General features: G+C 39.5%; 4 protein-coding genes across 4 annotated transcripts; 2 read left to right on the top strand and 2 right to left on the bottom strand.

The window, feature by feature from the left end:
* The first annotated feature begins 2,934 nt into the window (after positions 1-2,934).
* Positions 2,935-11,659, top strand: LOC146647772 (serine/threonine-protein kinase MAK-like). Its single transcript, XM_085389482.1, has 15 exons — positions 2,935-3,098; positions 4,238-4,292; positions 4,607-4,728; positions 5,356-5,438; positions 5,667-5,799; positions 6,045-6,216; positions 6,524-6,691; positions 8,088-8,438; positions 8,639-8,793; positions 8,871-8,992; positions 9,407-9,517; positions 9,880-9,954; positions 10,047-10,160; positions 11,293-11,385; positions 11,472-11,659. The coding sequence occupies exons 1-15, from the start codon at positions 2,935-2,937 to the stop codon at positions 11,621-11,623; spliced, it is 2,070 nt and encodes a 689-aa protein (XP_085245608.1). The 3' UTR covers positions 11,624-11,659.
* A 238-nt stretch (positions 11,660-11,897) lies between these two features.
* Positions 11,898-14,391, bottom strand: LOC146647771 (transmembrane protein 14C-like). The gene is made up of 4 exons (XM_085389484.1): positions 14,106-14,391; positions 12,411-12,512; positions 12,242-12,329; positions 11,898-12,127 (listed from the first exon to the last, which is right to left on the bottom strand). The coding sequence occupies exons 1-4, from the start codon at positions 14,185-14,187 to the stop codon at positions 12,067-12,069; spliced, it is 333 nt and encodes a 110-aa protein (XP_085245610.1). The 5' UTR covers positions 14,188-14,391; the 3' UTR covers positions 11,898-12,066.
* An 83-nt stretch (positions 14,392-14,474) lies between these two features.
* pak1ip1 (PAK1 interacting protein 1) lies at positions 14,475-18,118 on the bottom strand. The gene is made up of 10 exons (XM_085389483.1): positions 17,804-18,118; positions 17,355-17,517; positions 16,968-17,088; positions 16,796-16,870; positions 16,649-16,701; positions 16,418-16,563; positions 16,110-16,207; positions 15,890-15,989; positions 15,283-15,415; positions 14,475-15,082 (listed from the first exon to the last, which is right to left on the bottom strand). The coding sequence occupies exons 1-10, from the start codon at positions 17,879-17,881 to the stop codon at positions 14,970-14,972; spliced, it is 1,080 nt and encodes a 359-aa protein (XP_085245609.1). The 5' UTR covers positions 17,882-18,118; the 3' UTR covers positions 14,475-14,969.
* Positions 18,119-20,300: 2,182 nt separating this feature from the next.
* On the top strand, positions 20,301-27,422 carry LOC146647769 (uridylate-specific endoribonuclease C-like). Its single transcript, XM_085389934.1, has 7 exons — positions 20,301-20,443; positions 22,219-22,318; positions 24,059-24,170; positions 24,267-24,388; positions 25,514-25,626; positions 26,713-26,866; positions 26,962-27,422. Exons 1-7 carry the CDS (start codon positions 20,433-20,435, stop codon positions 27,220-27,222), a joined length of 873 nt encoding a protein of 290 aa, XP_085246060.1. The 5' UTR covers positions 20,301-20,432; the 3' UTR covers positions 27,223-27,422.
* The last annotated feature ends 45 nt before the right edge of the window (positions 27,423-27,467 follow it).

Raw genomic sequence — 27,467 nt, 5'->3', positions numbered from 1 at the left:
TATTGATCATATGTAAATGTGAGGGGTCAGATTATGCAAGGATCTGGGTAATGGAAATATAAACTTGTGTGTGCCATGTGCTGATAAAGATGATGTCATGTGAGTGAACTAAAAGTTATTAGGTTGTTTTGTCAAACTCAAAAAAACAAAATAAAACAAAAATATTTATTGCAAATCTCAATAAATAATCAAAAATATTCAGATTTAAATCTTGCCGATTGTTAACAGCATTATCTTGTTCCTTTTGGTTTTCTGTTTAAATATTGACATGACATCACAGCATTTGTGAAGTAAGATGGATTTCTTTTAAATTTATCTCAGAGCTGGAAACTCCTTTAATTATTGCAATTAGACACAAGTATATAACAAAATAAGTATAAGTAGACTAGCCTGTTGCTCAGTAAAATAAAATTTAGATATCTTAATAAAAAGTAAATATATAATAAATAAATACATACATACATAAATACATATATACAATAAAGTATCGTAGAAATTTAAATAAGATTGTGACGAAAAATGTGAAGAAAAATAAAACTGAACTAACAAAAAAAAGTTTTTATTACACATTAATTTAATTATATTGGATATACTTCTAATACAAGCCTAATCATAGGTCTGCCCATATCCGAGTTCTCTTGACTTTTATTTTGGAAGTCTTGTTGCCTAAGCGACAGCTAGCTGCTGAAAGCTAGCATCTCTGTGTTATCTCCAGCAGTGAAATGACTCCTGAGGTAGCTACACTTTAATCTTACTGATACTCAAGTTATGCAACGCAGAATAATTAATAAATAAAATGTCTATTTTTTATTTATTATGTGATATATATTTTTTTATGATAGAGTTGAAATTTGTAGCTAGACATGCTTTCTAGCTAGCTAGCTAACTCTGTTACAAACCTGTGCCAATAGTATCTGAAATATAATGGTAAGATTTTTAGACGATAATATTAATGGTTTAAGTGGTGTAAAGTTCGAAACAGAGCTCACATTTTCTTCAGTATCGTTTGTTTTCTCCTGTATTTTTTTTATGAACTTCGAGAATACACGTGAAAAACATATCAAAAAGGCAGCTGTACAAAAATAGTTTTTAGAGGTATTTGAAAAGGTTGCTAAATGAAGGAGAATAATTACGCTATAAAGTTAACAGGTATTATTTTAAGGCACAAACTCTTGTCCTGTTTTAATCCCAGTCTTTTACCACAAACACAGAGAAAAGTCAAAGCTAAATTTCCACTGGAATTATGCTGTTATGTAACATTTAATTATAAATTCAACACTGTGACATTGGTGGAAAATACATGATGTAATCAAAAAGTTCTGAGAACAGGTCGATAAAAATAAAACGCTATACTTGATTAGCTGATTTAAAGTTCAAGGTTGCCTTCTCAGGCACGCCTAGACAACTCACTAAATAATAAAGTCATATATAAAATTGTGATAACAGTAAAATGATTATAAAACAAAATACCGTAACCAAATATGAGCAATAAATAGCAAGCAATATAAGTTTATTTACAATTTATAAGGGGAGCAAAAGAAAAACAGTTTGGTCTGTATATTGTTCTAATTTTGGTTTTGTACCATTACCATAATGAATTTTAAATGAAACAACTCAGATGCAGTTGAAGTGCAGACTGTCAGCTTTAAGTCAGTGGGCTGAACAAAAATACTGCATAAAAATGTGAGGAACTAAAGCATTTTTAACAAAATCCCTTCAATTCAGGGACTCAAAAGTAATTGGACTAACTGAATAACTGAAAATAAAATGTTTATTTCTAATACTTGGTTGAAAACCCTTTGCATCTTGAAGTCATGGGCATCACCAGATGTTGGGTTTCCTCCTCTTTAATGCTCTGCTGGGCCTGCACTGCAGCGGCTTTCAGCTGCTGTTTGTTTGTGGGCCTTTCTGTCTCAAGTTAAGTCTTCAACAAATGACTATCTCTGAACATCTCAAAACACCTCATAATCCCCCTCCACCAGACTTTGGTGGAGGGGGATTATGGGTTGTTTTTCAGGAGTTGGGCTTGGCCCCCGAGTTCCCAACTTCTAATACTTCAGAGTACCAACACATTTTGGACAATTTCATGCTCCCAAATCTGTCGGAAAAATTCGAGGATGGCCCCTCCCCGTTCCAACAAGGCTATGCACCAGTGCACAAAGCAAGGTTCATGAAGCCATGGATGGATGATACCGTATTTAATCATGGGGCTATAATTACTACAGACCCTCATTTAATCACATCTTATGTCAGTTAAAAAAACACACTGACCTTAATTTGTTAAATAATGACCAACATCCTGCTTCTACCCACTGTGAATGTAGGTTAATTGGGTTTCAAATGAAACCCGGGGCTCTGGAGTTGAAGGTGTGCTCCACATGGTAGATGATTTGTTGTTGTTGGGCTACGATGCCTTCCAGTGTGTTTTTTAGCAACAAATCATGAATTCATTTTGCTGAAAAAGTTAAGGAAGCCTACCAAATTAAACATAATGAGCCTGTGTGCTAACAGTTTTTTGAAAAAGATTAAATTATACTGGTGTTTGATTTTGCTGTTTACTTGAAGATTCTACACCAAATGTGCCCCACTTTCACACTCCTCAGACTCGAAGCAGGCTTCCCCTGTTAGTCTGCTTTGTGTCAGACTTTCTTAATCCCATGAAAACTTTAATCCATTTCCTCTCGCCCTTCCTCTACCACCATGAAAGACTTAGCTGGAGGATAGGTGAGGCAGAGTTGAGTGGGCAGGGCTTTTCCAGTCTTCCTCTTAAGGTAAGCCTTACCCTACATCACCCGTCTGCAGAGAGGAACATAAAGGATGAATGGATGTTTCATGCCTGTGTTTCTGCAGTGAAAGCTTTAGGGCAGCCTCACAGTAGCAGGACACATCAGCCTATCAGTTGTTGACCTGTGGACGATTGTTTATGGGCTCAAAATGACCAGCGTCTGGGATTGTCAGGGTTCCTCACTGAAGGAGAGCCAGGGCTCTGTGTGGATGATTAACCGCTACACCACACTCAAGCAGCTCGGGGACGGCACGTATGGCAGTGTGCTCCTGGGCAAGAGCAATGAGACTGGTGAGCTGGTGGCCATAAAGAGGTGAGTGCGTGGAGCACCAGTAAACGTGTCAGGGATTCACTGTGTTGTTTAGTCTCAGAAGGTTAAGCTGATTAAAGCCCAAGTGGCTGCTACAAGTGTATAGAGTTGTGTAATAAACGGGAATACAAGAATTAATACAAGCAGTAGTAGATGTCAGCATTAGCAGAAGCTGTTTTTCATCCTTGTGGTGTGTGAGTGGAAAGTCCTGTAACCTCTGCCAGAGGGAAACAGTTCAAAGAGGTGTTGAGCAGCGTAAGTTGGGTCTCCTTAAGTCTTCGAGATCCTGCTCAGACATCTAGACAAGTACATGTCCTCAGCTGCAGGCAGCTCCAGCTGTGCTCCAGTCATGTCCTCCACAGTCCCTGCAAAGCCCTCTGGTCCACAACAAAGTGGTTATGTTTTAAGTGAATAGACTGGTACTTATATAGCACTTTTCTGCTCTAACTGAGCACTCAAAGCACTTTGCAAACATTTCAATGGACGCATAAAGGATACTTAAACATTTAGACTGGAACTGCTGGTGAATTGAGCCACCGACTTTCCAATTGGTAGACCTCCCGTAGTTGTTGTTCTTCTTCTCTGAAAGTGGAGGCATTGTTGTATTTTGCTGTGTGTATGCAGACCTGGAAAATCAAGGCACTGTTTCCACAGCCTTGCCTTTTATGGTCACAGATTTCAGGTCATCTCTTTTCTTCTTGAAATCTGTCCTAATCACCTTGGTCTTCTGGGTGGATTGCTGATGGAGCACCAAGATCTTTCAGTTAAAGTTTCCAAATGTCTGTGCCATCAGCGGGTTTTAAGGCAATACCTGTAAGGTTTTGGGTCATTGAGAGTGTTTTGCTGCTCTCTATGACACGGTGAGACAGAGATAAGAGGGGAGCATCGACTTGTTTACTGTAGCATAGAATTACCATTAAACTGATATGGAGGTGTTTGAGGTTGAGATACAGGTGTTTTCTGAGAGCCAGGCACCCCTTAAACACAGAAAATTATCCAGAATTTGTCTCAAAGTCTTAACAGATTTGGATTCATTTGGGCTTAGCATTAGTTGATCATGCGGATAGATCAATATTTCTCCATGCTCTCCTAGCAAGCAAAGCTGATTTAAGATAGAAATCTGATTTATTCCACTCCAACAGGATGAAGAGGAAGTTTTATTCCTGGGACGAATGCTTAAACCTAAGAGAAGTGAAGGTAAGAATCTAATTTACGTGCTTAAATAAAATCTATTTACAAAATCCACAGTAGAGGTAAGTTGTAAATGAGCGTTCATTTTATTTCTCTAAAAGAGTTAGATGTCACCTTTAAATTGTTCTCATGACCTTTTTAATTGTAGTATAACTTGGCATACATGAATGAGCTAGCTTTATATAAATGCTACCTGAGCCTATGAGCTAGATAACTTATTTAGCAGCTTGAACTACACTTGTAGTAGTTTTGCAGTCTAATTCACACTGATCCTCTTTGAAAATCAGCTGAGGTTGCTCCCACATGTGTTTCCCAAATAGTCACTGAAGAAGCTGAACCATGCCAATGTGGTGAAACTGAAGGAAGTCATCAGAGAAAATGACTACCTCTACTTTGTCTTTGAGTATATGAAAGAAAACCTCTATCAGCTCATGAAAGAACGGTAAGAAAATCAGAATTGTGAATTTCTGTGAAAGCAAAATCGCAGCATGTGTGATGCGTTAGCCTCCTAGCTATTTCTGTGTGTTTTTAATCACCGCTGTGAATGTGAGAATTATTTGGGTTTTATTTGAATCATCGTGTGTCGGGCTCGGTTTTTACAGAAACAAGCCGTTCCCTGAGTCAGTCATCAAAAACGTGACATTTCAGATATTACAGGGACTGTCATTTATTCACAGACGTATGTGACTTCACAGAGGTATTTTAATAAAGGTAAAATAAAAATAACTCCCTAACAACTCATGCACAACTAAATAAATAAGAAATAAAATGCTGTGAGTAGTGGCTTGGAATACATAAGATAAGAATTATGGAAATGATATTAAACCTGGTAAGTAGATGCATGCTGGACTGTTGGTAGGCCATCACCGGACTTTGTCCAAGCAAAAATGACTCGCTTCTTCTGTGAGAAGAGGAGGTGTGACTTGTAACAAAGCTTAATTCAGCAGAAACAAACAAACAAAAGCTCAGTTTTTACTATTTGTTGGTGTTAATGTCATAAAAGCTTGCATGTTGTTCTTTCTTCTTTATCCCTTCTTTCTTTTGTCCTTTCCCACTTTGCTGCTGCCAGAGAAGATCAGATGTTTTCAGAAAATGAGATAAGGAACATTTTGTTCCAGGTATTATCTGGCTTAGCATTTGTGCATAAGCACGGTAAGAGACTTCTCCTGTCTTTTCTTTACATTATTATTATTATTTTCCCGCTGTATGGTTAAGGTATCCTTTTTTTGTGCGAGCTCTGTTTAAAATCTGTGACCTGCTTCATTAGGGGGTTACGTCACGTCGTGGTTATAGTTGTAGAAGCTAATATAGAAAGTAATGCAAATCTCTACACAGATGAATATCAGCAGGGGTTAATTTGAATGCTTCTTGGCTTTTTAGGGTATTTCCATCGTGATCTGAAGCCGGAGAACATACTGTGCATGGGCCCGGAGCTCGTGAAGATCGCAGATTTTGGCCTAGCAAGAGAAATCCGCTCGCAACCACCTTACACAGATTATGTGTCCACAAGATGGTGAGAGTTTCTTTTTTTTTCTTGAATATACAAAAAAATGAAGTAACTCCAAAGGGTCTGAAGTAATTATTGCTGCCTGTCTCCCCACTCTCGCTCCCCTCTTCCTTATCTACTCTTCATCTCTGATCTATCATATAAAAATAAAAATGGTCGTAATCAAAGCATCCTCTTTGAGGGGGTCACATTTTATATTTATATTTTTTTAAAAAGCCCTCTTTATATATTCCCCTGGGCTGTTATTTCAGGTACCGGGCCCCTGAGGTTCTGCTCAGGTCCAACTCTTACAGCTCTCCCATCGACATCTGGGCAGTGGGCTGCATCATGGCAGAGCTGTACACCCTGACACCTTTGTTCCCAGGAAACAGCGAGGTGGACGAGATCTTAAAAATCTGTCAGGTGCTGGGAACGCTGAAGAAGGTGAGGAACCATCAAAATACATCTGTATTACTTTGTTACTATACAGCTGTTTTCACACATGCCCTACAGACCTGAATTTTTCTACACATCACTCGACGGAGGTGTATTTGAGAACACAAACATCTGATGTGGTTGTTTTTAAAAGAGTCAGTATTCAGCCTGGCCGCTCCCTAGTATAAAGTCTGGTAGATTATGGATTGTAGAGCTTCTTGCCTCCTGCACTCACTGGAACCAGACACATTAGTGATAAATATTCATGACTGACCAACTTTAATAGCATCTCTTTTGCAATGATACCCCCCGTCAGTTGGACTGGCCTGAGGGCTTCAACCTCGCAGCCTCAATGAACTTCCGCTTCCCGAAGTGCGCTCCCACCAGCCTCAGGTCCCTGATTCCCAACGCCAGTGATGATGCGATCACGCTGATGAAAGACATGCTGCAGTGGGACCCTGAGAAAAGACCGAGTGCTTCTCAGGTACATTTAAAGGGAACTTATTCTGCTAATTACCAGCTCTTTTTAAGTTCATCAGTTTCTCAGGTTAAATTATTTATTTTGTGTGTGTGTTGGATTTTGTCGGCTGTGGGATTGGAAGTAATGGAAACCTTAGAGTGGTTAGTATAGTTTTATCATCCACTGTGTCTTTGTATTTTTTAAGGCAAATCTGGCTGTCACCCCAAAAAACATTTTTAAATATATGGTAAAATAAGTGAAAGCATAATAAGCCCACTTCTGATCCTGATAAACTCCAGCATAGATTGTCTGAAAAACAAACAAATAGACAGAAGTGAGGACGACTCATTAATGTTGAGCTGCAAAGTCACCCGAGTCGTCCAAATGCTTTTATCCCGAGCACCTTTGAGTACCTTGAGTGCTTCTAATTTTAGAAATATGATCCAAGTGGGAATCAATCAGCTTATCTTGAGAGTTAATGTAATACTTAACTTGACATTTGGATGTGCTGAGGGAGTGAACATCCACCAGCGTAACTCAATGCATGACGCCGAAATCGAAGCTAAAAATATGAAGAATTAATTAGGTGCTCTTTCAGAAAACAGTCTACACAATATCCAAACCAGGCCTGAAACTTCAGCTTTTAGCTGGATGAATTTCACATTTTGGATAATTACTTTAGCACCTTGAAATGTTAAGAAGCTAATATTAGCTATAATAGTAAGATAAAACAGTTAATAACTATAGTGTTCTGAATCACAGGCTTTACAGCGCAATAAAAGCAGCACACAGTGAACCTATATGTAGTATTGTGTGGAAATAAGGTTTTTTTAGTTTTGGAATTCATATATATTTAAAAGGCCGTCACATATGTGCTTATATGTAGAGGTAGATGTATATGTATAGATAGAAAAATAAGGTAATCCTGTTATATGGGTCAAAGAATGAAACACAACTTGTTACAAAACAGCTTGAGTAGAATAGAGTAGTGTGAAGTTGGACCCTTTACACACGTACAAGACACGGACGTGGTGATAGCACTTCTTTATTTTGACATTCGGTTTTACTGTGGTTTTACAATGGGACACAGACACTCCCGCTCCGCTGTCACGTCCGCTCTCCAACTGTCACTGTGAACATATAAAGAGTCACAATCACATTCACATCCCAGCACACCTGTTCACCCCGCCCCTGCGCCGCCCCGGGAGCTCGCTGCGTCACCCTTCCTCTGCAGCCTGCCAGAGACCACACCCATGCCACAAGTAACTTGAGAAAAATAAATTGGGATGTAACAAAACAGAATATTTAATAACATAACAATTTACAAAAGAAAGCAGTTCAGTTAGTAAAAATCTTTATAAAATACAATTTTTAGTAGCAATTTCTGATGTTGTACTTTTTTCCATTGACTGTTTTCCAGGCTTTGAGGTATCCATACTTCTATGTAGGACAGACACTTGGTGCCCCACTAAAGCACTCAGAACAGCAGGCCCAGAAGAAGATTTCTGAGACAGCTGCAGATCTGAAGCCTCTGTCCCTCTGTAAGCCTCATCTGGACCCCTGCGAGCTTGTCACGACCCACGCTGAGCCTCAGACCTGCAGCCAGTCTCTCCATCAGCCTATCCAGCAGATTCCTCTTCCTCAGGAGGATATAGAGAAGAGCACACTTCAACCAGTGTGTCCCAGCACACTGACAGAGGGGCAGCAGGAGCCTCTCAGTCTGGTGAAAAGAAGACCACCAGAGCACTGTCAGCCTGTAAACATCACTGAGGTGAAGGCTTGCAGCATTAAACAGTGAACCCAATCATGGCAGGATGATTAGTATAAGGCTTGGATTTTTGAGGGAGCTAAACTTTTATCTTCTTTATTTACGCTTCCACACTGGATACAGCTTTATTTAAATATAAAGAATAACAAAAATAATAATTTAATACTCATTTCTCGTTTAACATTTGCCTCGCGTTAAATCAGCGAGGAGCCGAGAATAGACATGCCCGGCCTGCACGACGGCGGTGGGGCCAAACATCTTTCAGGTCGGTGGACAGTTGGGACGACAGTGACGATAAAGACACCGGCGTTTCCATCTCCAAAAAACCCACCATCACTTCTCTGAGGAACAGCTGTCGGTGAGAGACCCTCATCATCAGGTGAAATGTCGTCATCAGAGTTTCAGGAAACGTTAAAAAATAACGTTATAATGCAGATTTTCAGAGTCAAAGAACAACAGAGGATCAAAACTGCCAAGCAACAACGGACTGAGCCGAGATGACTCCAACACCATGTCAGCCAAGCAGCACTACCTCCACCAGTCCAGATATATGCCTGGTGAGGAAAACATAGTAATAATAATAGCAATAATAATTAACCATGTTTACACATAAACGCCACAATGAAAAGAACCAAAGGTAGGTGAACATAATCCAAAAACAAAAATCCCACCTGCCCTAAATTTCATTAAACAATAAAGTTAAAATATATATTCAATTCCGTTCAGTTTTATATATATATATCACCAATTCATGACAACAGGAACTTTATATTGTACTACAAGGAGCCTACAATATTAGAAAGAAAACAACAAAACTTATAAAAGGACACAGGAAATATGTCACAAAATAAACCTTAGCTTGGCCTGATTGCAGCTTGCTATTACGTTAAGGTGTCTGGTTTCTTAATGTGCAGACTGTACAAATGTACAAAATTTCACCCTGAGCTGGGTTTGTTTCATTGTTGTTTCAGGCATAAATCCAAAAAGCACCTCCTCAGTAAGAGGCCAAGTGTCCAGCAGAAAGCTGGGAGTGTCCTCGTGTTTATCCAGAGGACACGGCCTGGAGATCCCTCTCAGGAGAGGCAAGACAACTTCATGGATGCATATTAGAAGTTTTATCATTACACCGTTGAAAGACACACATTTCCCTGCCTGCCCTTCTCTGTACTGTTGAATATACTCACAGTTTAATCAAATGTTTAATGCTTTTAGGGGATGCTTTGATTTCAATCGCAGGCCTAAATTTTCTAATCTGATTTGATCAAACTCAACCCAGCCCAACCTGGTGCTCCCAGGTCAATAAAGGTCAAGTGAAAGTTTATGTGATGCAAATTTGTTAAGCAATGAGCTTAATTATACGTCCACCTAAGACTTCTTCAGCTTGCGTTAAGACTCTTTCTCCTCTGCTTACTCTTACTTTTGGTTTCCTCTCACGTGGTTTTAGATGTTGGTCTTCCTAAAATACCAGATAAGATGCCTCTAAAAGAAAAGACCTCAGAGGATCTTGATCTTTTGAAAGGTATCGCTTAAAAGTGTGTTAGGGCTTCAATTGTATTTTTTCTAATGCCTTAAAGAGGTTAACTGTAACTTGTGATGGGGTTTCTTCTTCAGATTCCTTTGTGAGCAGCTCCAACACCAAGACGTTCATGACACCTTTACAAAAAACCGAAACAGGAGCAGCCCGACAGAGGGTTATACTGGCACCCATAGGAGACGCCTCTGCTGGTGAGAGCCTTTCATTACTCTTCTCTGTTTCTGCAGTTTTTATTAGTTGAGCATCTACTGGCACGAATCACACGGTACTAAAAATGTCCCGATGGTTGAGAAGCTTTTCTAACTCCATGGCTTCTTTCTTCAGATCCTTCATGTTCTGAGGCACAAACACCTTTAAAAATGCCATTAATTCCCTCCTTAACCAAACTTTAGCTTAGTACCCCCTAGATTTAGAAACAGCCATGAGCAGAGTTATATTTTTTTAGTTTTAAATTTTAGTTTTCATTTAAAGTTAACATCAGTTGTTCTTGGTCAACAATCGGTTTTTACCCCTCGGCCAAACAAGGCTGATGGGGTACTGTCATCAGCCTGCCAGGTGGGCGGGCAGGCAATGCTGACAACCAAGGATGTGAACTTTCATTTTCAGTTAGCGTCAGTTATTCTTGGTCAAAACATTTGTAGTCATTACACTTGTTTTGATTAATTCAACTGCAAGTTTAAGTGTTTTTACTCAACTGTGAAGGGGAATTTATTGCATCTGGCTCACAGGCATGTACAGTACTGTGCAAGTGTTGAGTCACCACTCTTTTCTTTATACATTGCTACCAAGGAGCCAGACTTTCTTGTAATTTTTAAAGTGGTCTTGAGCAATACTTCTCCAGGCATGAAGGTCTCTCATAGTTTTGCTTTGGTCACTGGCTGCTTGAACCAATGTTGCATCTACACATAACAGACAGCTGAGCATTTTCAGGTGCTTTGTTGCTAGCGGCCTGTTGCAAAAACACACTTCTTTAGTTGAGTCTACAAAAAATGATAACACAGTTTGACATGCATAAAATCTAATTTTTCACTAACCAGTTTTTGTTTTTGCTGTAATTGCTGTTGCCTTTACATCTGCACGTTCCATTAAATCGTTGCACTTAGTTCATATTTTCCGAGCCAAATATAAAGGAATGAAGGGTGGCTCAAGACTTTTGCACAATAATATGCAATACAGTCATGCCTGTTGTGTAAATTGTTTCTCAACCAGAGGTTATCTTCCTAAACGTGAAGAAATTTGGAATTTTATTATAAGGCACTGACGCATCAGTGGAAAAGGCGGCGTATCCGTCCTCTAAACTCAGCTTTTTTTCGAATCTTTCAGTCGATCTGTCGTCTGCTGCTGATCTGAGAGTGGAGCCGCAAACCAAACCATTGAAAAGCAAAACCTTAAACAAGCTGGCACCCTCAAATGAAGGTAAGACAAAAAGAGCGGCACACACTGTGAATAAAAAACGGTGTAAGCTATTTGACATTATCTTGTGTTTTTTGTGTTGATTTCAGAGTATGAAGGATGGAAAAGCAGGAAACTGAATTCTCAGGTCTTTGGATTCATCACCAGCACTCCAGCGAAGACCAGCCTCTCCAGGAGCTCAAACTCTCAGCCAGTGACCGGACGAGTAGACTGGACCGCCAAATACAGCGGCCGCCGGTAGCGCAGCAGTCTCTCGGCTTTCCAGCGGAGTCCTGTGAAAGGTTCCCAGAGTAGGAAGTGTGTCTGCCGCTGCTATAAAATATCATTCAGTGTTGTATGAGTCAGTCGACACTTTTATCTTCGTTATGTTAAATAACAGGAAGTTTAATAAAGTAATTATTTAAGTGAGTGAATATTAGTATCATGGTATTTTTTTTGTATGGGTCGAAAAATTACATTTAAGCACAGCCAAAAACTTTATTTAAAAATGTTTTTCATACAATAAAGAAAAAATAATTGATAACACAACTGTGTGATCTGAGGCAGGACAGGCTCCAGGAAGCCCTTTCTATATGATCACATTTTTAACAAAAGTATGACTGCAGTAAGAAAATAAATGGTGAGGAATGCTGTAAGTTTGATCTTTTATGTATTCACAGACTCACTAAAAACGCTTATTTTGGCTCAAGATTTGTGTGATTGTGTCTTTCCCATTCTGGCGAAGGTCTTCATCAATACCAGCAAACTGAAAACATAACAAATGTATATCACTGAATGTCTGAAAACAGCCTACATGATGCAGAATATTAAAATATATTATCAGTGAGCAGGTACAGTTTGACAGAAACTGTGCTTTTACCTCAATAAAGTCATCAAACCAGCTGGCATGAACTTCCAGGAGCCGAGAAATCTCAGTCCCATCACCACACAGAGAGTTCCTGCAGTGCCTGCATTCAAGGAAGAGCAAAGATTTGCTAAGTTCGGGAAACTGAACTCGTTTAAGCTGTTTAACACCTGAACTCACTCACCGGCTGAAAGCCACACATTCCTGGGGTTTTTAGATGTCAGATAAGCGCCGACTGCAGCCAGCACGCCAAACAGCAGCCCTGCGACCAGAGAGGTGACACTGCCTGTGGAGGAGACGTTGTTAGCTGTCATCGAAACACGTCCCTTAATGTTGAACACTGACCTACATTTACCAGAATGCCTTGTAAAGGTAAAGCAGCTAAGTGTGCACTCGGAGCTGCACTACAAATGCACAGCTAGCCATAATTCAGCAACTGCGCTCTTCATGAAGGCTTTAATGGTGATTTTGTTTTTCCATCAAAGTTTTATTTTAAAATCTACTTTAGAGACTGAATGCTTGTGTTACGATGAGTTTCTAGATTTTATCTGCAAAGCTTACATTTGAAAGACATTTATTTATCAGGGATTAACCACAAACACACTGAGCTTGCGTGAAAAAAGACACCTTGTGCTGATTTAGCCTCTAGTATATTTTCATTTGTTGTCCCTTGGCAGGTACAAACAATAATAAAAAGCTAATTTCGGTTCTTCCCTTGTTCACAGTGACTAATTCCACATGTTTGATTTGGGAAATTTTGTTCCCTACCACACCCTTCCTGACAAACTTCAAAGGGGTTTGTCTCTCCTCACAGCACTGAACCTGGGATCTGTTACTTGTTGGACAGATATGTAAACCACTATGCTATGGAGCCACTATAATAATAAATATGCTATTAAATAAAAATGCATATCCAAGATACAAGTAGGTTGATATAAAAACAAAAATGCATGCAAAGCCTAAAAATACTGGTGGCTGCCAGTTCTACCCCTCAGACTCCTAATAGATGCATCTATGTTATCAATTTGAAAACCCAGGTCGCCCACCCACCCAGCAGGGTGACGACAACACCCAATCTTGAGGCGACTGAAACCCAACTCACACCTTGTAACCTTAGTAACTCTACAAGGTAACAGCTCCACTAGAGGTTAAATACATGTGTTGATTTACCAAATTTAATATGATTTTTCATCATTTTTCACACTTGATTACTTTGTAGCCCTGGAGTCATAGTTCATTCCTATTTTATTTTGCCAATATGTGACAAACTTGTGAAATTTAAGTTCTCTCACAAAATCAGTTTTCCAAGTACTGGAATATACACTCTGAGTGTTTGGATGCTGCCTGTGACCAAAAATATTAAATTTCCTTCAGATATGATACTGTAGGCTGTGCTGATGTTTTTTTTCAAGGAAATTCAAGCTCTCAGGATTTTATGTTGACCCTCAGCCACACCTTTGCCATTCTGTATTCCTGAGGACATAGGAGCAAATGGTTGGTTTAAAAAAAATTAATTGACCTATCTTAAGTAGATTTAGGTATTTGAAAACGTCTCCATAGAAAAAGTTTGAAATGCCTTTGACTTCACCACAGAAATATTTGTTTGTGAGCAAACTAATAATAGTAAAGAGCTAAAAATCCGGCAGTTTTTCTCTTTAAAAAAATGTGATTAATCAGCCTGGAGATGGTCAGACAGGAAGCGTTTAGTCAGCTGGACAAAAATATATGTGTGGATACATTGGCGGCATGCCTCTTGTGTAAAATGACGTTTGATGTACTTAATAAAGTGGCAGGGCAAAGGTGGTTATCTGTGTCTAAAGTCCGCTTTAACAGGGTTCATGTCATGTAAATGTGTCTATTCTAAAAGGCTTTCGCCTACCTGCTTTCACATAACCTACGACCCCTCCTGCCGACACCAGAGCAGCATAGCTGAACCCAATCCAGTCGACAGCCATGAGCATAAAGCAGCAGCTTCTACTGCGATAAACCTACAGCGAGTTTAATTAACACGGTGACCACAGGTCGTTTTAACTGGTTACTTTAACTCCTAACTGTAAAGTGAAGCCAAACACAGCCGATTAAAAGACACTAAAAGTTTGAAACAGTCGTTTCCACTGATTGTCACTTAGAAACTTCCCGAATGGAGAGTTAAGTCTTTCACTTCCGGTGGCTTTTGCATGCGCTTTCAAATTAAAAGAACGTCTAAATTCCTGACTCCCCTACAGGAGGAAAAGAGATGACTCACGAGGACAGAAAATGTTTTTATTTAAAAAAAATACACTCAGCAGTTGTGCTTTATCTCACCTATAACAAAATGTGTACAACATACCAAGATGCTGGCAGACGTCCAGCCTAAGCTGTTTTAAGAAAGGTTCTGAGCTGTGAAGAAAAATAATAAATCTTTGTTACATTACATCATTGGTAGCTTCAGACTCCAGGCACTTTTTTGCATTTGCCACAGTGTTTGTGCTATGATGTCTACTTTTATATAGAGTAGTTGTCTGTGTGCAGCCTGGGGAAACTCACGAACATGGGTCTTATTATAGTCCACTTTCCTTTTGTTTGACGTGTAACTTTCAGTTTGATTCTACAAGAACTGCCAGTCTTTTGAATGTTATGAAATATTATATCATCCATCTTGTTCTGCTTTTCTTTCATCAGCGATAAGTTCACATTTGATGTAGAACACTGCAGGTCGTCAGAACAAAAATCCACATGTGTATGGGTAATAAAACATTTTATTCTATTTTCCACTGTTCTTTTTCTTCTTCTTCTTGGGCTTGCTCTCGTCTTCCAGGACGACGACTTCTGTGGCAATTCGGACTCTCTTTGTCCTTAGAAGTTCGGGAAGTAGTTCTACGGATAAACACAGAGCAGGGTGTTAGCTCAGGTTTACATTCCCTTGCCCGTAGGAAGTGATATGAAGTAGAGAAGAACAGATCAGAATGTGAGGTAATGACTCAATGATCCGATGAGCGGGTCGCACATTCAGGCGAGCTGAGTGTCCCCTCACCGATCATCATCATGAAGCAGCTGAAGTGTTTCCACAACCTCACCTTCAGATGTTGTTGCTTGGGGTGCTTCTTCCTCAGTGATCTCCTGCTGCATCGGTGAAGTTCTCCTCACAGCAAGGCATGTCAGTCTGGCTGATGTGTTCACTTCCCCAAGGAGTGTGGGAGGTTCCAGCTCCTGATGGTCAGCAGAAGTATTAGCTCACCGGGATAATCATAAATATACCATATTTATTTTAAACAAACTTAAGTTTGAGTTTGTTCTTGTTAAAAGGAACCCATCAAGATATTTTATCTTATTGTATTACTAATATTGTCAGCAAAGTTAATGCAAAAATAAATACATAAATTAATAAATTTAAAAAAGAAAAATCAGCATCTATGATCTCTTTTAGTCGACTAAAAAAAATGCTCCAGGAGAGAAACCCGGAGGACCCAGCTTCTTAGTGTCCTTGTGCATACTTAATACTTAACTCAATACTTAACCCCAAATTTGTCAGTATAACAGGCAAAAAGTGCACAAAAGCCCAGAATAAAGGTGACGTATGAATGTGTGTGTGGGTCTCAGTGGCTTGTAGTCTACAACAAGTCCATTTCCACATTAACAAAGAATGCATGTTCTCCAGAAAGCTAATATCAGGACGCAGCGTACCTCTTTAAGATGAATTTTCCACATTTTGATGAAACCATCATTTGAAGCAGTCACCACCACAGAGTAATCATCCACGTTCACACTGTCGACCGTCTTCACTCTGACATCACAAACGGACACAAAGATAAGCTGACTTCTTCCCCCATCACCACGCGTATCAGAATATTGACAGTATGATCTACGCATGATTGGTGGGAAAACAATGAATAAATGAATTCACCTGGTTTCGTGAGCCTTGAAATCACACACCCATTTTGCTTTCTCCACATCACACAACCTCACAGTTTCATCGTCTCCTGCAACGGCCAGGATGGAGTTCTGAAAGATAAGCGGTGGTTGTTTTTATAGATATGCTTATCCTTCATATGAAAATGCCTCATCTTGAGGGGATCCACTTCTTGAAAATTGACAACAACACTTAATGTTGCGTCTGTGTGATTCTACCTCTGAAAATGTGGCATTTACTTTGTGTCAGAACTGTAGTCAAAATCTGGCTTTTGGATAATATGTCATGGTCAGCGAGCTCACGTTTAAAAAATTGACAGAAGCGATCCTTTTGGGGTTTGCGACCGTTCCCGTCACAGTGGCTGTCTCCAGCTCGTAAATGTTCACTTTGTCGTTCATCACAACCACGTATCTGTCCCCGTCTGGTGACCACCTAACAATGTGTGCATCTGTCAGGTGTGCAAAGAACACAGGTTTGAATCATAAATGCATCAACAATTTCCTCACCGCCCAAAAGGTTAAATGGGAGCTTACTCTGTTTTATGTTTTTGATGAACGCTGATCTTCCATTAATGAGATTCCAGGTTCTGCATGGATACAAAGACACAACGGCCAACATTGTTTATCAGTGCAAACGGATCATCTGAATCATCTACCATTAAAGAGAGCTGTGAAATTTACCTCAGTGTCTTATCGGTCCCAACTGAGAGCGCAAGCTTCCCAGACGGATGGATGGACAGCGATGTCACATGACCTCTGAAAGACATCACAGCACAAAGCAACACTGACGACGCTACCAAACATAAAGAAACAACCCTCTCTGTGTGTCTGTGCCGTCTTTCTGTGCGCTTACTTGTGAGCTTTGATGGATTTCAGACACTCCCACTTCTTCGTGCTCCACACACACAGGAGTCCGTCCTCTCCTCCACTCAGTAAGTGAGACGTCCCGTAAAACTCGAGGCAAGTGATGGTACCTGTGCAGGAAGTCAGTCAGCACCACAAGCAGAAACCAGGCAGACGTTTACGTTACTGCTTTGAGTTTCCACCACCAAAAAAACCCAAAAACAATCTAAACCTCAGGTTAATTCAAATTGCTGAGAAAATAATTTGAAATAAACTGAGTTTAAACAAAATATCAAGTCAGCGCACTTTGAATTATTCAACAGGTCACTTCTATATTAGGTGTTTTTGATGTTTAACTGAAGAAATCAAACAGACTAATTACAATTTACAAACTCACCGTCATGATGCAGCAAAGCACCGTGCTCGATCCTTTTCTTCATGTTGTACACTTGGATGGTCTCATCTTTGCTCCCCGTCACGACAAACCTCTCACTGGCAGCCACTGCGGATACTGAAGCTGTGTGAGCGTGATGTGTGAATTCTGCTTTGGCTGTCCACTCCTGCATGACAATTATTTTTAAAGAAAACTTTTTATAACAAAACAATTTATTTGCATATAAATTAATCCGCAGACTGTTAGAGAAAAAGAGTCATGAGTCACGAAACTTCTTACATTACACTCCTTTCATATACTGGGCAATGAATGTGCTTCATAATCAAATAAATACTGCATTGCATACAAATCATGTTCATCATCCAACCAACAAACACTTGAGCTTGTTATTATTACAACTTCACACCCTTTATGTGACACACAGGTCGTTGCTTTGTGAGACTCCAGCTTACCTTTTCGTCAGTTTTTACTTGATAACCGAAGGTGATCTGTTCATAACTGCCAGCGACCAGCTCCAACACAGCTGCCATGCTGCTGGACTACAGTGAGCTCAGCTAGCCGGCTAATTAGCTTTCCTTAAAATTTGCCGATTTTCTGAGCAGATTTCCTCGAGCAGTTTGTGTAACAGCTGCTAAAACAGTAATAGAACACCAACAAGAGAAAGGCAAGGACAGTAAAAAGCGTGGTGCGAATGCTCGCACGCGAAAAAGGTAACTCTTTTTAGCTAAACACACGTTCAGTCCCAAAATAACATGTGGAGTGACTGCGCATGCGCAGACGCACTTTTTTACCATTTGTCGTTAAGACTTTTTCAAAATAAAAGTCGTCATCGTTCAGTTATGTTTTTTTTACATTGATTTTCAGACTCTAAAAGACTGGTGGGAAATTTAATTATTCCAAGGGACCACAGGAGAAACTAAGACTAATCTTTGCCTGATTTTCTATAATTTTGTAATTTTGAGTCATGGTAAAAAAAAGAAAACAAAAGAAATAAGGTTTTATGTATCAGGACATAATAAAAAAAAATCATTTGTTCCTTGCTACCAGTACAAGCTCAGCTGAACAGCAACATATAAAACATTACACAGTGTTGCTATTTATTTAATACAAACTAAGACAAAATACAGAAGGAGCCTGTTGAACCACCTGTTGAACACAGGGGCACCACAGGGGACTGTCCTCTCCCCCTTCCTCTTCACCCTCTACACCACAGACTTCAGCCACTGCACAGAGACCTGCCATCTTCAGAAGTTTTCTGATGACTCTGCGGTGGTTGGATGCATCAGCAGGGATGATGAGACAGAGTACCGGGCTGTGGTCGACTCCTTTGTCACGTGGTGTGAGCAGAATCATCTGCAGCTCAACGTGGCAAAGACCAAGGAACTGATCGTGGACTTCAGGAAGACCAGGAAACACTTGACCCCTGTTTCAATCCAGGGGGTCAGTGTTGACATTGTGGAGGACTATAAATACCTTGGAGTACACATTGACAATAAACTGGACTGGGCTAAAAACACCACAGCACTTTACAGGAAGGGCCAGAGTCGTCTCTATTTTTTTGAGGCGACTGAGGTCCTTCAACATCTGCCAGAAAATGCTGAGGATTTTCTATGAGTCTGTGGTGGCCAGTGCGATCCTCTATGCTGTTGCATGCTGGGGGAGCAGGCTGAGGGTCACAGATGCCAACAGACTTAATAAACTGATCCGTAAGGCCAGCAATGTTGTGGGGATGGAGCTGGACTCCCTCAAGGTGGTGTCGGAGAGGCGGATGCTGTCCAAGATAAAGACAATGTTGGATAACACCTCCCACCCACTCCATGACATGTTGGTCAGTCACAGGAGCTCGTTCAGTGAGAGACTGAGATTACCGAAAAGCACCACTGAACGACACAGGAAATCATTCCTGCCTGTGGCCATCTCCCTGTACAACGCATCCACTTAACACACTGTTTGCTGCTACAGCTACACATGTTTCTTTTCCAAATATTTATTTATAAGTGACTTATGTATGTATGTATGTATATATATGTATATATTGTACTATTCTTAGTTAGCGTATTGTCTGTCTTGTCTTAATGTTGGTTTAAAATGGAGCACTGTAACAAAAAATAATTTCCCCCAGGGATCAATAAAGTATTCTGATTCTGATTCTGATTCTGATTCTTTAATACCAATAAGTTGAAGTACTTGTGTTTTCTGTAGGACTTTACCAGTTTCTCACATTATCGTGGCAGGATTTTGCCCCACTTCTCTTTACAGTGTTGCTTCAGTTCATTGAGGTTTGCCAGCATTTATTTGTGCACAGCACCATTTTAATCAGGATGAGATCTGGACTTTGGCTGGGTCTTTTCATTTCATTCTTTTCTTTTTCTGCCATTCTTTTGTAGATTTGCGGCTGCTCGTGCTGTTCACTGTTCATTGACACGATTTCACCCAGGTTTTAGTTGTCAGGCAGTTATGCCTCACATATGACTCTAGAATATTTTGGTATACAGAGGGGTTCTCGGTCGACTTAGTTACTGCAAGCTGCCCAAATGCCTTTGCCTCCAAATTAAGCCGAAATGATCATAAAACTCCCCAAACTTCTACCTTGATATCTGAGCTCACACTTACTGATAATAGTAGTTGATGATTATAATAATTAATTGAATGCATTTGATTGTGAAAACATTTACCTTTAAAAGGGATTGCAAGTGCGTGTGAATTCCAAGTGAGGCTAAAAAGTATTGTTATGACCCTAAAACCTCCACCTTTATCACATGTTACTTATTTTTCCTGTTTCAGAGGATTACACCTTTTCTCACACGGAACTGCTGGATTGACATCCATAACGAGTTTACTTTGACAATGAAAAGTTTGAGTTGAGTTTATGGGGATAGAGAACAAAATTACTGTAATTTATCCCACGTCTGACGAGCGAGGGGAGGGGGTGGAGAGCAGCGTTTACTCTCCTGTCTTGTAATTGGCTGGCTCCCTTGGTGACGTCATGATTGACGGCTGAGTTAACCGTCTGCGGATTCCGGTAGTTTGTTTCAGAGAGCATAAGAAAAGTCTCAGTGAGTTTTTCCTCTCAACAAAATCATGTCGAGAAGGTGAGTTTGGGATTTAAAAAAACGCACGCGCAGAAGGATGACTTAGCGTCTTCTCAACTTTCAGAGAAATTTAAATTTGCGTGTTGTCGTTTTCAGCCACTTTTCGGCCGTTTCAACGCGTTTGTTTCCGTCTAACGAAGACATGTTTGATGTAAACATGTAGTTACAGTGTAACGTCACACCTTTGATGGTTCTCCTCGATAGTTTTGTCACGATAAAGTCCGGGTTTGTTTCCCTGACAGCTGTTCCTCAATGCAGACTGCGCTCTGTGCATCTGCTGCGTGGACGTCATGTGCGTAAGAGGAGCCTGCAGCGGGGTCTGGGAATGATTAGTGGGTTGAATTATACAACAAACAGGACATGGAGAACTTCATGGAGAGCCTCCTCTGCTGTAATAAAACTGTAGTCGCTCCCTCCTGTACTCAGGCTAAACACAGAGGACCTTCTGCCTCAGTATGTGCTCCATCCTGTCATCTGCTTCTCGCTCAACGTATTGTAACGTGTCAGACATAGGGTGTGGTTGTTAGTCCGCCTCAGTGCAATTGTTTTAGCATTTATTGATGTAATTGAAGAAAACTAAGGCAGAGATGTTATAGTTTTAGTGGTATCTGTAGGTTTCACATTACAGCCCTCCCACATTCACTGATCCATGCAGCTGTAACTTAATGATGGAGGTGGGATCATTATTTAGAGCTGAAGCTGAAGTTTTCCCCGCTGGCTTTTTAGCTTTCATCTGGCGCCATTGTGCTATCTAACAAAGGAGAAGACTTACAGCATAACATGTGATAGGAGACAACACAAAGCCTTCAGCTGCTGCTTGTGTTGAAGTCAACAGTCTTCACTTAATTAAAACATTATTTAGATCACCTGTGTCGGACAACCTGGGTTTTAATGGAGAGTCATTGTGCATGGCTGTATAGATATGTGAGTCATTTACACAGCTAAGCACTGCTGTTACTATGTGGGAAACTGTTTTTATGATTTAGATAAATAGGTCCTTAACTGTATCACAGGCGCCTTATGTTTTAAACCTAAGTAACTGAGAATTAAAAAAAAAAAAGAAAAAACGACACACATCCTGAAACAGATGTACAAGCTGCTTTCGACTGAGGCACAGGAGTAATGTATGTTTGTTTTGGAAACGCCGTTTTCGTTTTGTATACCTTACTAATTCATTCTAAGAAGAGCAGTTAACTTCCTGTTAACTGCTTTCCGCAGAAAGAATTAGTCACATGAGTGGGGAAAACAAAATTGTCACGGCAGATTTCATCACCAGTAGTTTGAAACAAAAAGGAGGACTATCCCAAACTGCATGGTAGCTATGAAAAACAACAAAGTAAACAGACTGCCCATTCACTCCAGTTCCTCTCAGTGCATAGACAGCGTGAGAAGTCACTTCTCTTTTAATCTGAATAGTGGGAGCAAGTATATACTGAGAGAAGTTATTTTAGTGTGTTTGTCTGTAAAACTCTACTTGAGGACAGAAGAAATAGCAAAAACATGTGAACATTACACCCCGGTTAGTCATTTCTTTCTTCTTCTTTTCTTTGTCTTCTTCGTTGTCTTCTTCTTTAAGGGGTTGGCAAAACAGGTCATCTGCCTCGCAACCTGTACCGAGCGTCCTCTCTGTCACGTCAACCCTCTGCGTCTCTTCCTTTTCCATGTCCATGTTTCCATTCACACATACACGGCAGTTTTTAGGCCTGCTTAATAATTCACCATGTTTGTCTGCCTGTGTGTTTTTTTTTTAAAATTTATTAATTTTTATTTAACAGTCAAAAGGCCGATCAGGACCTCACCAAGGTACTCAACCAGCTCTGGCACCTGGATAAAAACCGCCTGAGACCTGGGACCGATTACAGGATTTCCCTCCAGGTCAGTGCTAAAAGGGCATCGCAGCTTTTCTGCAATGCAAAGCAGGCAGTCACTGATGCATGCAATAAATGCAAACCTTTGTGTGGACTGGAAGCCTGATGGGGGTTCTGGAGTGTAGGTGTTTTAATGTATATTCAAACATTTACAGTGGTGACGTTCTGTGAGCGTTGTTGCTCAGTGACAAGTACTTCTGAATGTTATTTGACAAAAAAGTTTTGTTTTTTAATCTGTTTTATAATGAAACTGAACAGATTGAAACGCTTTGCAGTAAATAAATCAGAATGTTTGGAGTTCTGTGACAAAGCTAATTTAATTTTAGACATTTTAAAGCTAAATCATAATTAGAATCACAATCAGAATACTTTAATAATCCCCAATGAAATTATGCTACAAAACACTAAAGACAGCAGATAGAATTCACACAATGATGAACATGCTGTCATTGTTAAGTCCAGTCAAACCATCATGCCCACACAGGATTCCTATTCCATCAGTTAGCTGTCAGTGCAGATTACTGGAGTCACAACACATAACACTTAGTCATAACATAATAACTAGTAAGACGTCTTGATGCATGCTCAATCATCCAGGTAAGTGAATCTCCAAAAGTTGGGTTGTCAGTGGGAGAAACGTTTCGTCACTCATCCAAGTGACTTCTTCAGTCTCAGCACTTTCTCCCGCTGAAAACGCTACATCCACATGAACAGAAATAAACTTTTGGAGATAACTAGTAAGATTAACTTTGCAATGGTTGGTTTGAGTGCACCATCACACTGAGTGCTGTTAAAAGTTAAGCCCGGCTCATTTCTGATTTGTTGCACATTTTCCCCGTCACACAGTGCCAGGTGTGGGGAGATGTTGTTCTAGTTTGTGCCTTCACTTTAGGCCCATATGTACTGGGTAGTGCCAGAAAAAGCTAAAGCAAGAAATGAAGGATGAGTCATGGTGTTTAGCACTGTTGCCTCACAGCCCACTGGTAAATTTTATCTTAATTCTTTTCCTTCAGTGTTTCAAGTGGTTGAATAAAATAGAATAGAATTCAACTTTATTGTCATTGCACATGTCACAAGTACAAGGCAACAAAATGCAGCTTGCATCCATCCAGAAAGTGCTTTAGCAATAATATAGATATATTATATAAAAATGGGTCTATTAGAGGAATGAGGGTGAAAAATATGTGTCTATTATGGGTATGTTACAATGTACAAGGTATGAAGGTATGTTATGAATATGCTATAACTATAAGTATGTACAGGCTGTAGTGAGTGTACAAGCTATGAACAGGATATAAATATGAAAACTATACAGAAATATGAAATGTGAACTATACAAGTTATATACAGTTGTAAACAGTTGTAGAACTATAATTATTGTATTGTACAGAATGCTTGTCTATACAGCATTTACAGTCGTGCAGTTTAGATCAGTGTGGCTAATTTCTACAGTGGTTATATAAAGTGCTAATGGTGTGGAGTGGTGGTTCAGTCCATGTTATTATTGTGTGTATGAGGGTACAGTCGGCCATTTGTTTGTTTTTGTCCATTGTGTGTGTTTTCAGTTATAGGTTGCTGTGTGTGTGTGTTTAGTGAAGTTGGCGTCATCAAGCAGCTGCTTAAGTGTATTTAGCATTGAAACTGGGTGATGCTTTTATGAGCTGCTTACATGTCAATTATTTATGAATCCTCATATTTGTTTGTTCAGTTTTAACATGTTGCTGAATGTTTGTGTTTTTATATTTAGGGGAAGGCGGGTTATGTGGCTCAGGGCAGTAATGTTGCCAGAGACCAGGCCAAAGCTCCACTCTTCACATATGTGAATGAAGACAAACTGAAGAGTATTAAGACATATGAATGTGAGTATGAGTCAGGCCTATAAAGGTTTTCTTTATTATGTTTATTTGGAACAACAGCGATTAAACAGTTTAATGAGGTTACACCTTTTTATTCAGATTTCATCAGCTTGCTGGACAACTATGAGATGTCTACAGGTGTGTCAGAGACGGTCACCTCAGAAGAGCTCAAAGAGAACAAGCTCTTTATCGATGCCATCGTGGAGACAGATGTCATGAAGGTACAGCGGATTCATAGGAGGGCATGAGCTCAGAAATAATTTAAGCTGTTGTTTACTGATTGGTTAGAGAAAAGTAAAAAAGAGGTGTGGTAGATGTTAAAAACAAATAAACAGCAGACCAATATGGAAGTCGTTTTATGCTTATATACAGAATAATGAATTTACAGTCAAGGGACCACATCAACGAACAATTATCTAAAAAATAAATGAACTTCTGCACTCATCAGCCAGACACTGTTAGTACACTTTAAGTGTATAATGAAAACTGTACAATTGTTAACTATAACTGCAAAATTTTGTTCGCTTGACACACATTTATTAAAAAAAAGATTTATAATTTTCATTGTAGTTTACATGCCTTATGTGCATGTCAATAATATACAGCTGACAAGAATGCATGAACTGTTTTTTTTTTTTTTGTAGGCTTAACTAATTCACATGGATTGAAATGCCACTTTTTGATACCATTTATAAAGTTATGTATCCAAGAGTAAACTTTAAATGTAGTCTCTAAATACAGGAAATTTGACTTCATAAATTAATGTCCCAAATGATGTAATGTAACACTGAGTATATAAAAAAACAGATACTGTGTAATGAAACAAAAATGATGCCATACTATGATTTCATAAGATGTTATATAGGTACATAAATGATGAGTCATTTTAGTCTGTCGGTCGGTGGTTGCCAGGCAACACAATGACATTAGAATATCTGATATAGATAAGAACCTTCTGGGGCCAAAGATGAACCTGTGTGTCAAGTTTAGTTTATCATCTCCAGATTGTGTAGGAGTTCAAATAGAGATTAGTTTATTATAATAAGATTAGATTTTCCTGTGACTCATTACTTTAACTTCAGTGTTGTGTTTAAGTTTGCGTTGGGGGGAGGGGGGGGGGTATTTTTTATTTTCCAGGCACTTTTGATCTTTTGATCTATGCCGGCTCAAATTTTCATTCCAGGCATTGATCTGTTTTTTGTTTTTTTTTGCTCTTTTTTTTTTTTTTCAAGGCTAAGAATTAATTTTCTAATGTAACGATGGTTTATTCCGATACTATTGATAGGTCACATCTTTTACTCGGATGTCTGAAATTTCAAAGTATGTTACTGTGTTTTTATTCTTAGTGTGCTCACCAGTATCTGGTCAAGAAGGGGAAGTCACCATCAGACCTTGGGCAGTTCAAGAGACAGCTGTATGACATCTGGTTCCGCCTGTACCACAGGGACAGGAGCGGAGGGTGAGTAACTGTAACAACAGGGGGCGCTGCTGCAATGTTTAAAAGAGAAGGAAGGGACCGGTTTGAATGATTGGTTAAAGGCAAACTTAAATGAGATCCAGGTCTGGAGCAGAACACAACTCAAGAATCAGTGAAGAATCTAAAAATAAAACACAGTGTTCCCTGAATGTGTTTTGGGTTTATTTTTTGTTTTTTTCTGTGTTAATTAACAGCTGCTTTTGTCTGAAAAGGCTGACAATAAACTACATGTATTTAAATCTTCCTGAGGTTAACCTTGTAACTCCAGCCAAATACTTACATCTGTTTTTGTGACACTTTTAATCATAAATAAAAAATGCTTCCAGAAATTAGCCCCAATGTAGCAAGCACAATGAAAAGACTGATATTTAACATTATACAGTAACATTATAGCCTTTGTTATTATTGTCATCTTTATTTTTTTTCATCTCATTTTCACAGTTCCACAGGATGAACAACAGAGTGTGATAACTTAATTCTAATTTCTTGATCAGAGTCACTAGATTATCTACATTTGGGTGTTAAAATGATGTTAACACACTGTAATACATAACTCACTCTTTAATTTTTTTACTTGAATTTTTAATTTTGAAAGTTCTGAACACCTGGATCAATGACAGGTGACTAGGAGGAGAAGTGTTGAGTACAAATGTGCAGAGGTTATAATCTTTGTTTAGTTTAATATTTAAAATGTATTATTTTTCTAGTTACACTGAAACAAAGAAAATTTGTTTTATAAGATGTGACAGTTTGTCTCTTCCTACAGTTTGTGCTTTTTAACTTATCTTTTTAATTACAATAAAACAGCATAGGTATGATAATCACACACAGCCATTAGAAAGGTTTTCCTGTATAAAATATAATGGAGTCATTCATAAATTAGTCGTTAATGAGGCTTGGTTACTTGAGGGTTAAAAGTGAGTCACCGGCTCTGCTGCCATCTGTGCTGTTATCCTTCCAATGTTAACATTGTAGATAAGGCGTCTTGATATGAATGAGGTCATACAGCACTGAGAGACTGAACTTAAGTATCTCTGGGTGTGCTGGTTGGTTTTATTTTCATTACAGTGAGGATTCCTGTGGATTTGAACATGTGTTTGTGGGAGAAGCCAAATATGGAAAGGAGATCATGGGTCTTCACAACTGGGTGCAGTTCTACCTTCAGGAAAAGCACGACCATGTGGACTATAAAGGCTACAAAGCAAGAGATAACAAAGACACAGTAAGAAACTGATACAGCAGCTCGTTACTGTAAAAGCACTGATTGAAAAGTAAATAGCCGCACATGTCGCTGAATTGCATTTACTGTTTTTAAAGCCTGATGAGGACGACCACGTCCTGAACCTGCAGTTCAGTTGGAAAGGCTTGGTGAAGCCCGTCGGTGGCTCCTTCATTGGTGTCAGTCCAGAGTTTGAGGTCGCTCTCTTCACCATCATCTTCCTCATGTCGACTGAGAAGATGACGTCTGTGGTGGTGAAAGTGGACGAGTACGTGCTGGAGCTGGTCGTCTGTCGGCACGGGCAATCCATCGGCACGTCCTATCCCAAACTGCTCAGCAGCAACAACAGGGATCTGTAACTTTACACCAGCCGAGAGTTTGCAAATGTTTTTGTTTAAATCGAAACCTTATTTCAGTGCAGTATAACCCAGTATAACCCTAACATAAACCTGGATCAAGTTCTCTTTGCACTAAACATGAGAAGTATATACCGGTTATTGAACACATTTTTGTCATATGAACTGTTACAGACAAAATAAAAAGTGTTTTGTTAACAAAATGTTTGTATTTGTATTCTGTGTTAGGAAAAAATAGCCCTAATATT

Source organism: Rhamphochromis longiceps, linkage group LG18, assembly GCF_057381845.1.
Source record: "Rhamphochromis longiceps isolate RC_006_pf linkage group LG18, R_longiceps_female_GT1.1, whole genome shotgun sequence".
Lineage (NCBI taxonomy): Eukaryota > Metazoa > Chordata > Actinopteri > Cichliformes > Cichlidae > Rhamphochromis > Rhamphochromis longiceps.
This window is presented reverse-complemented; position numbering and strand designations above follow the sequence as displayed.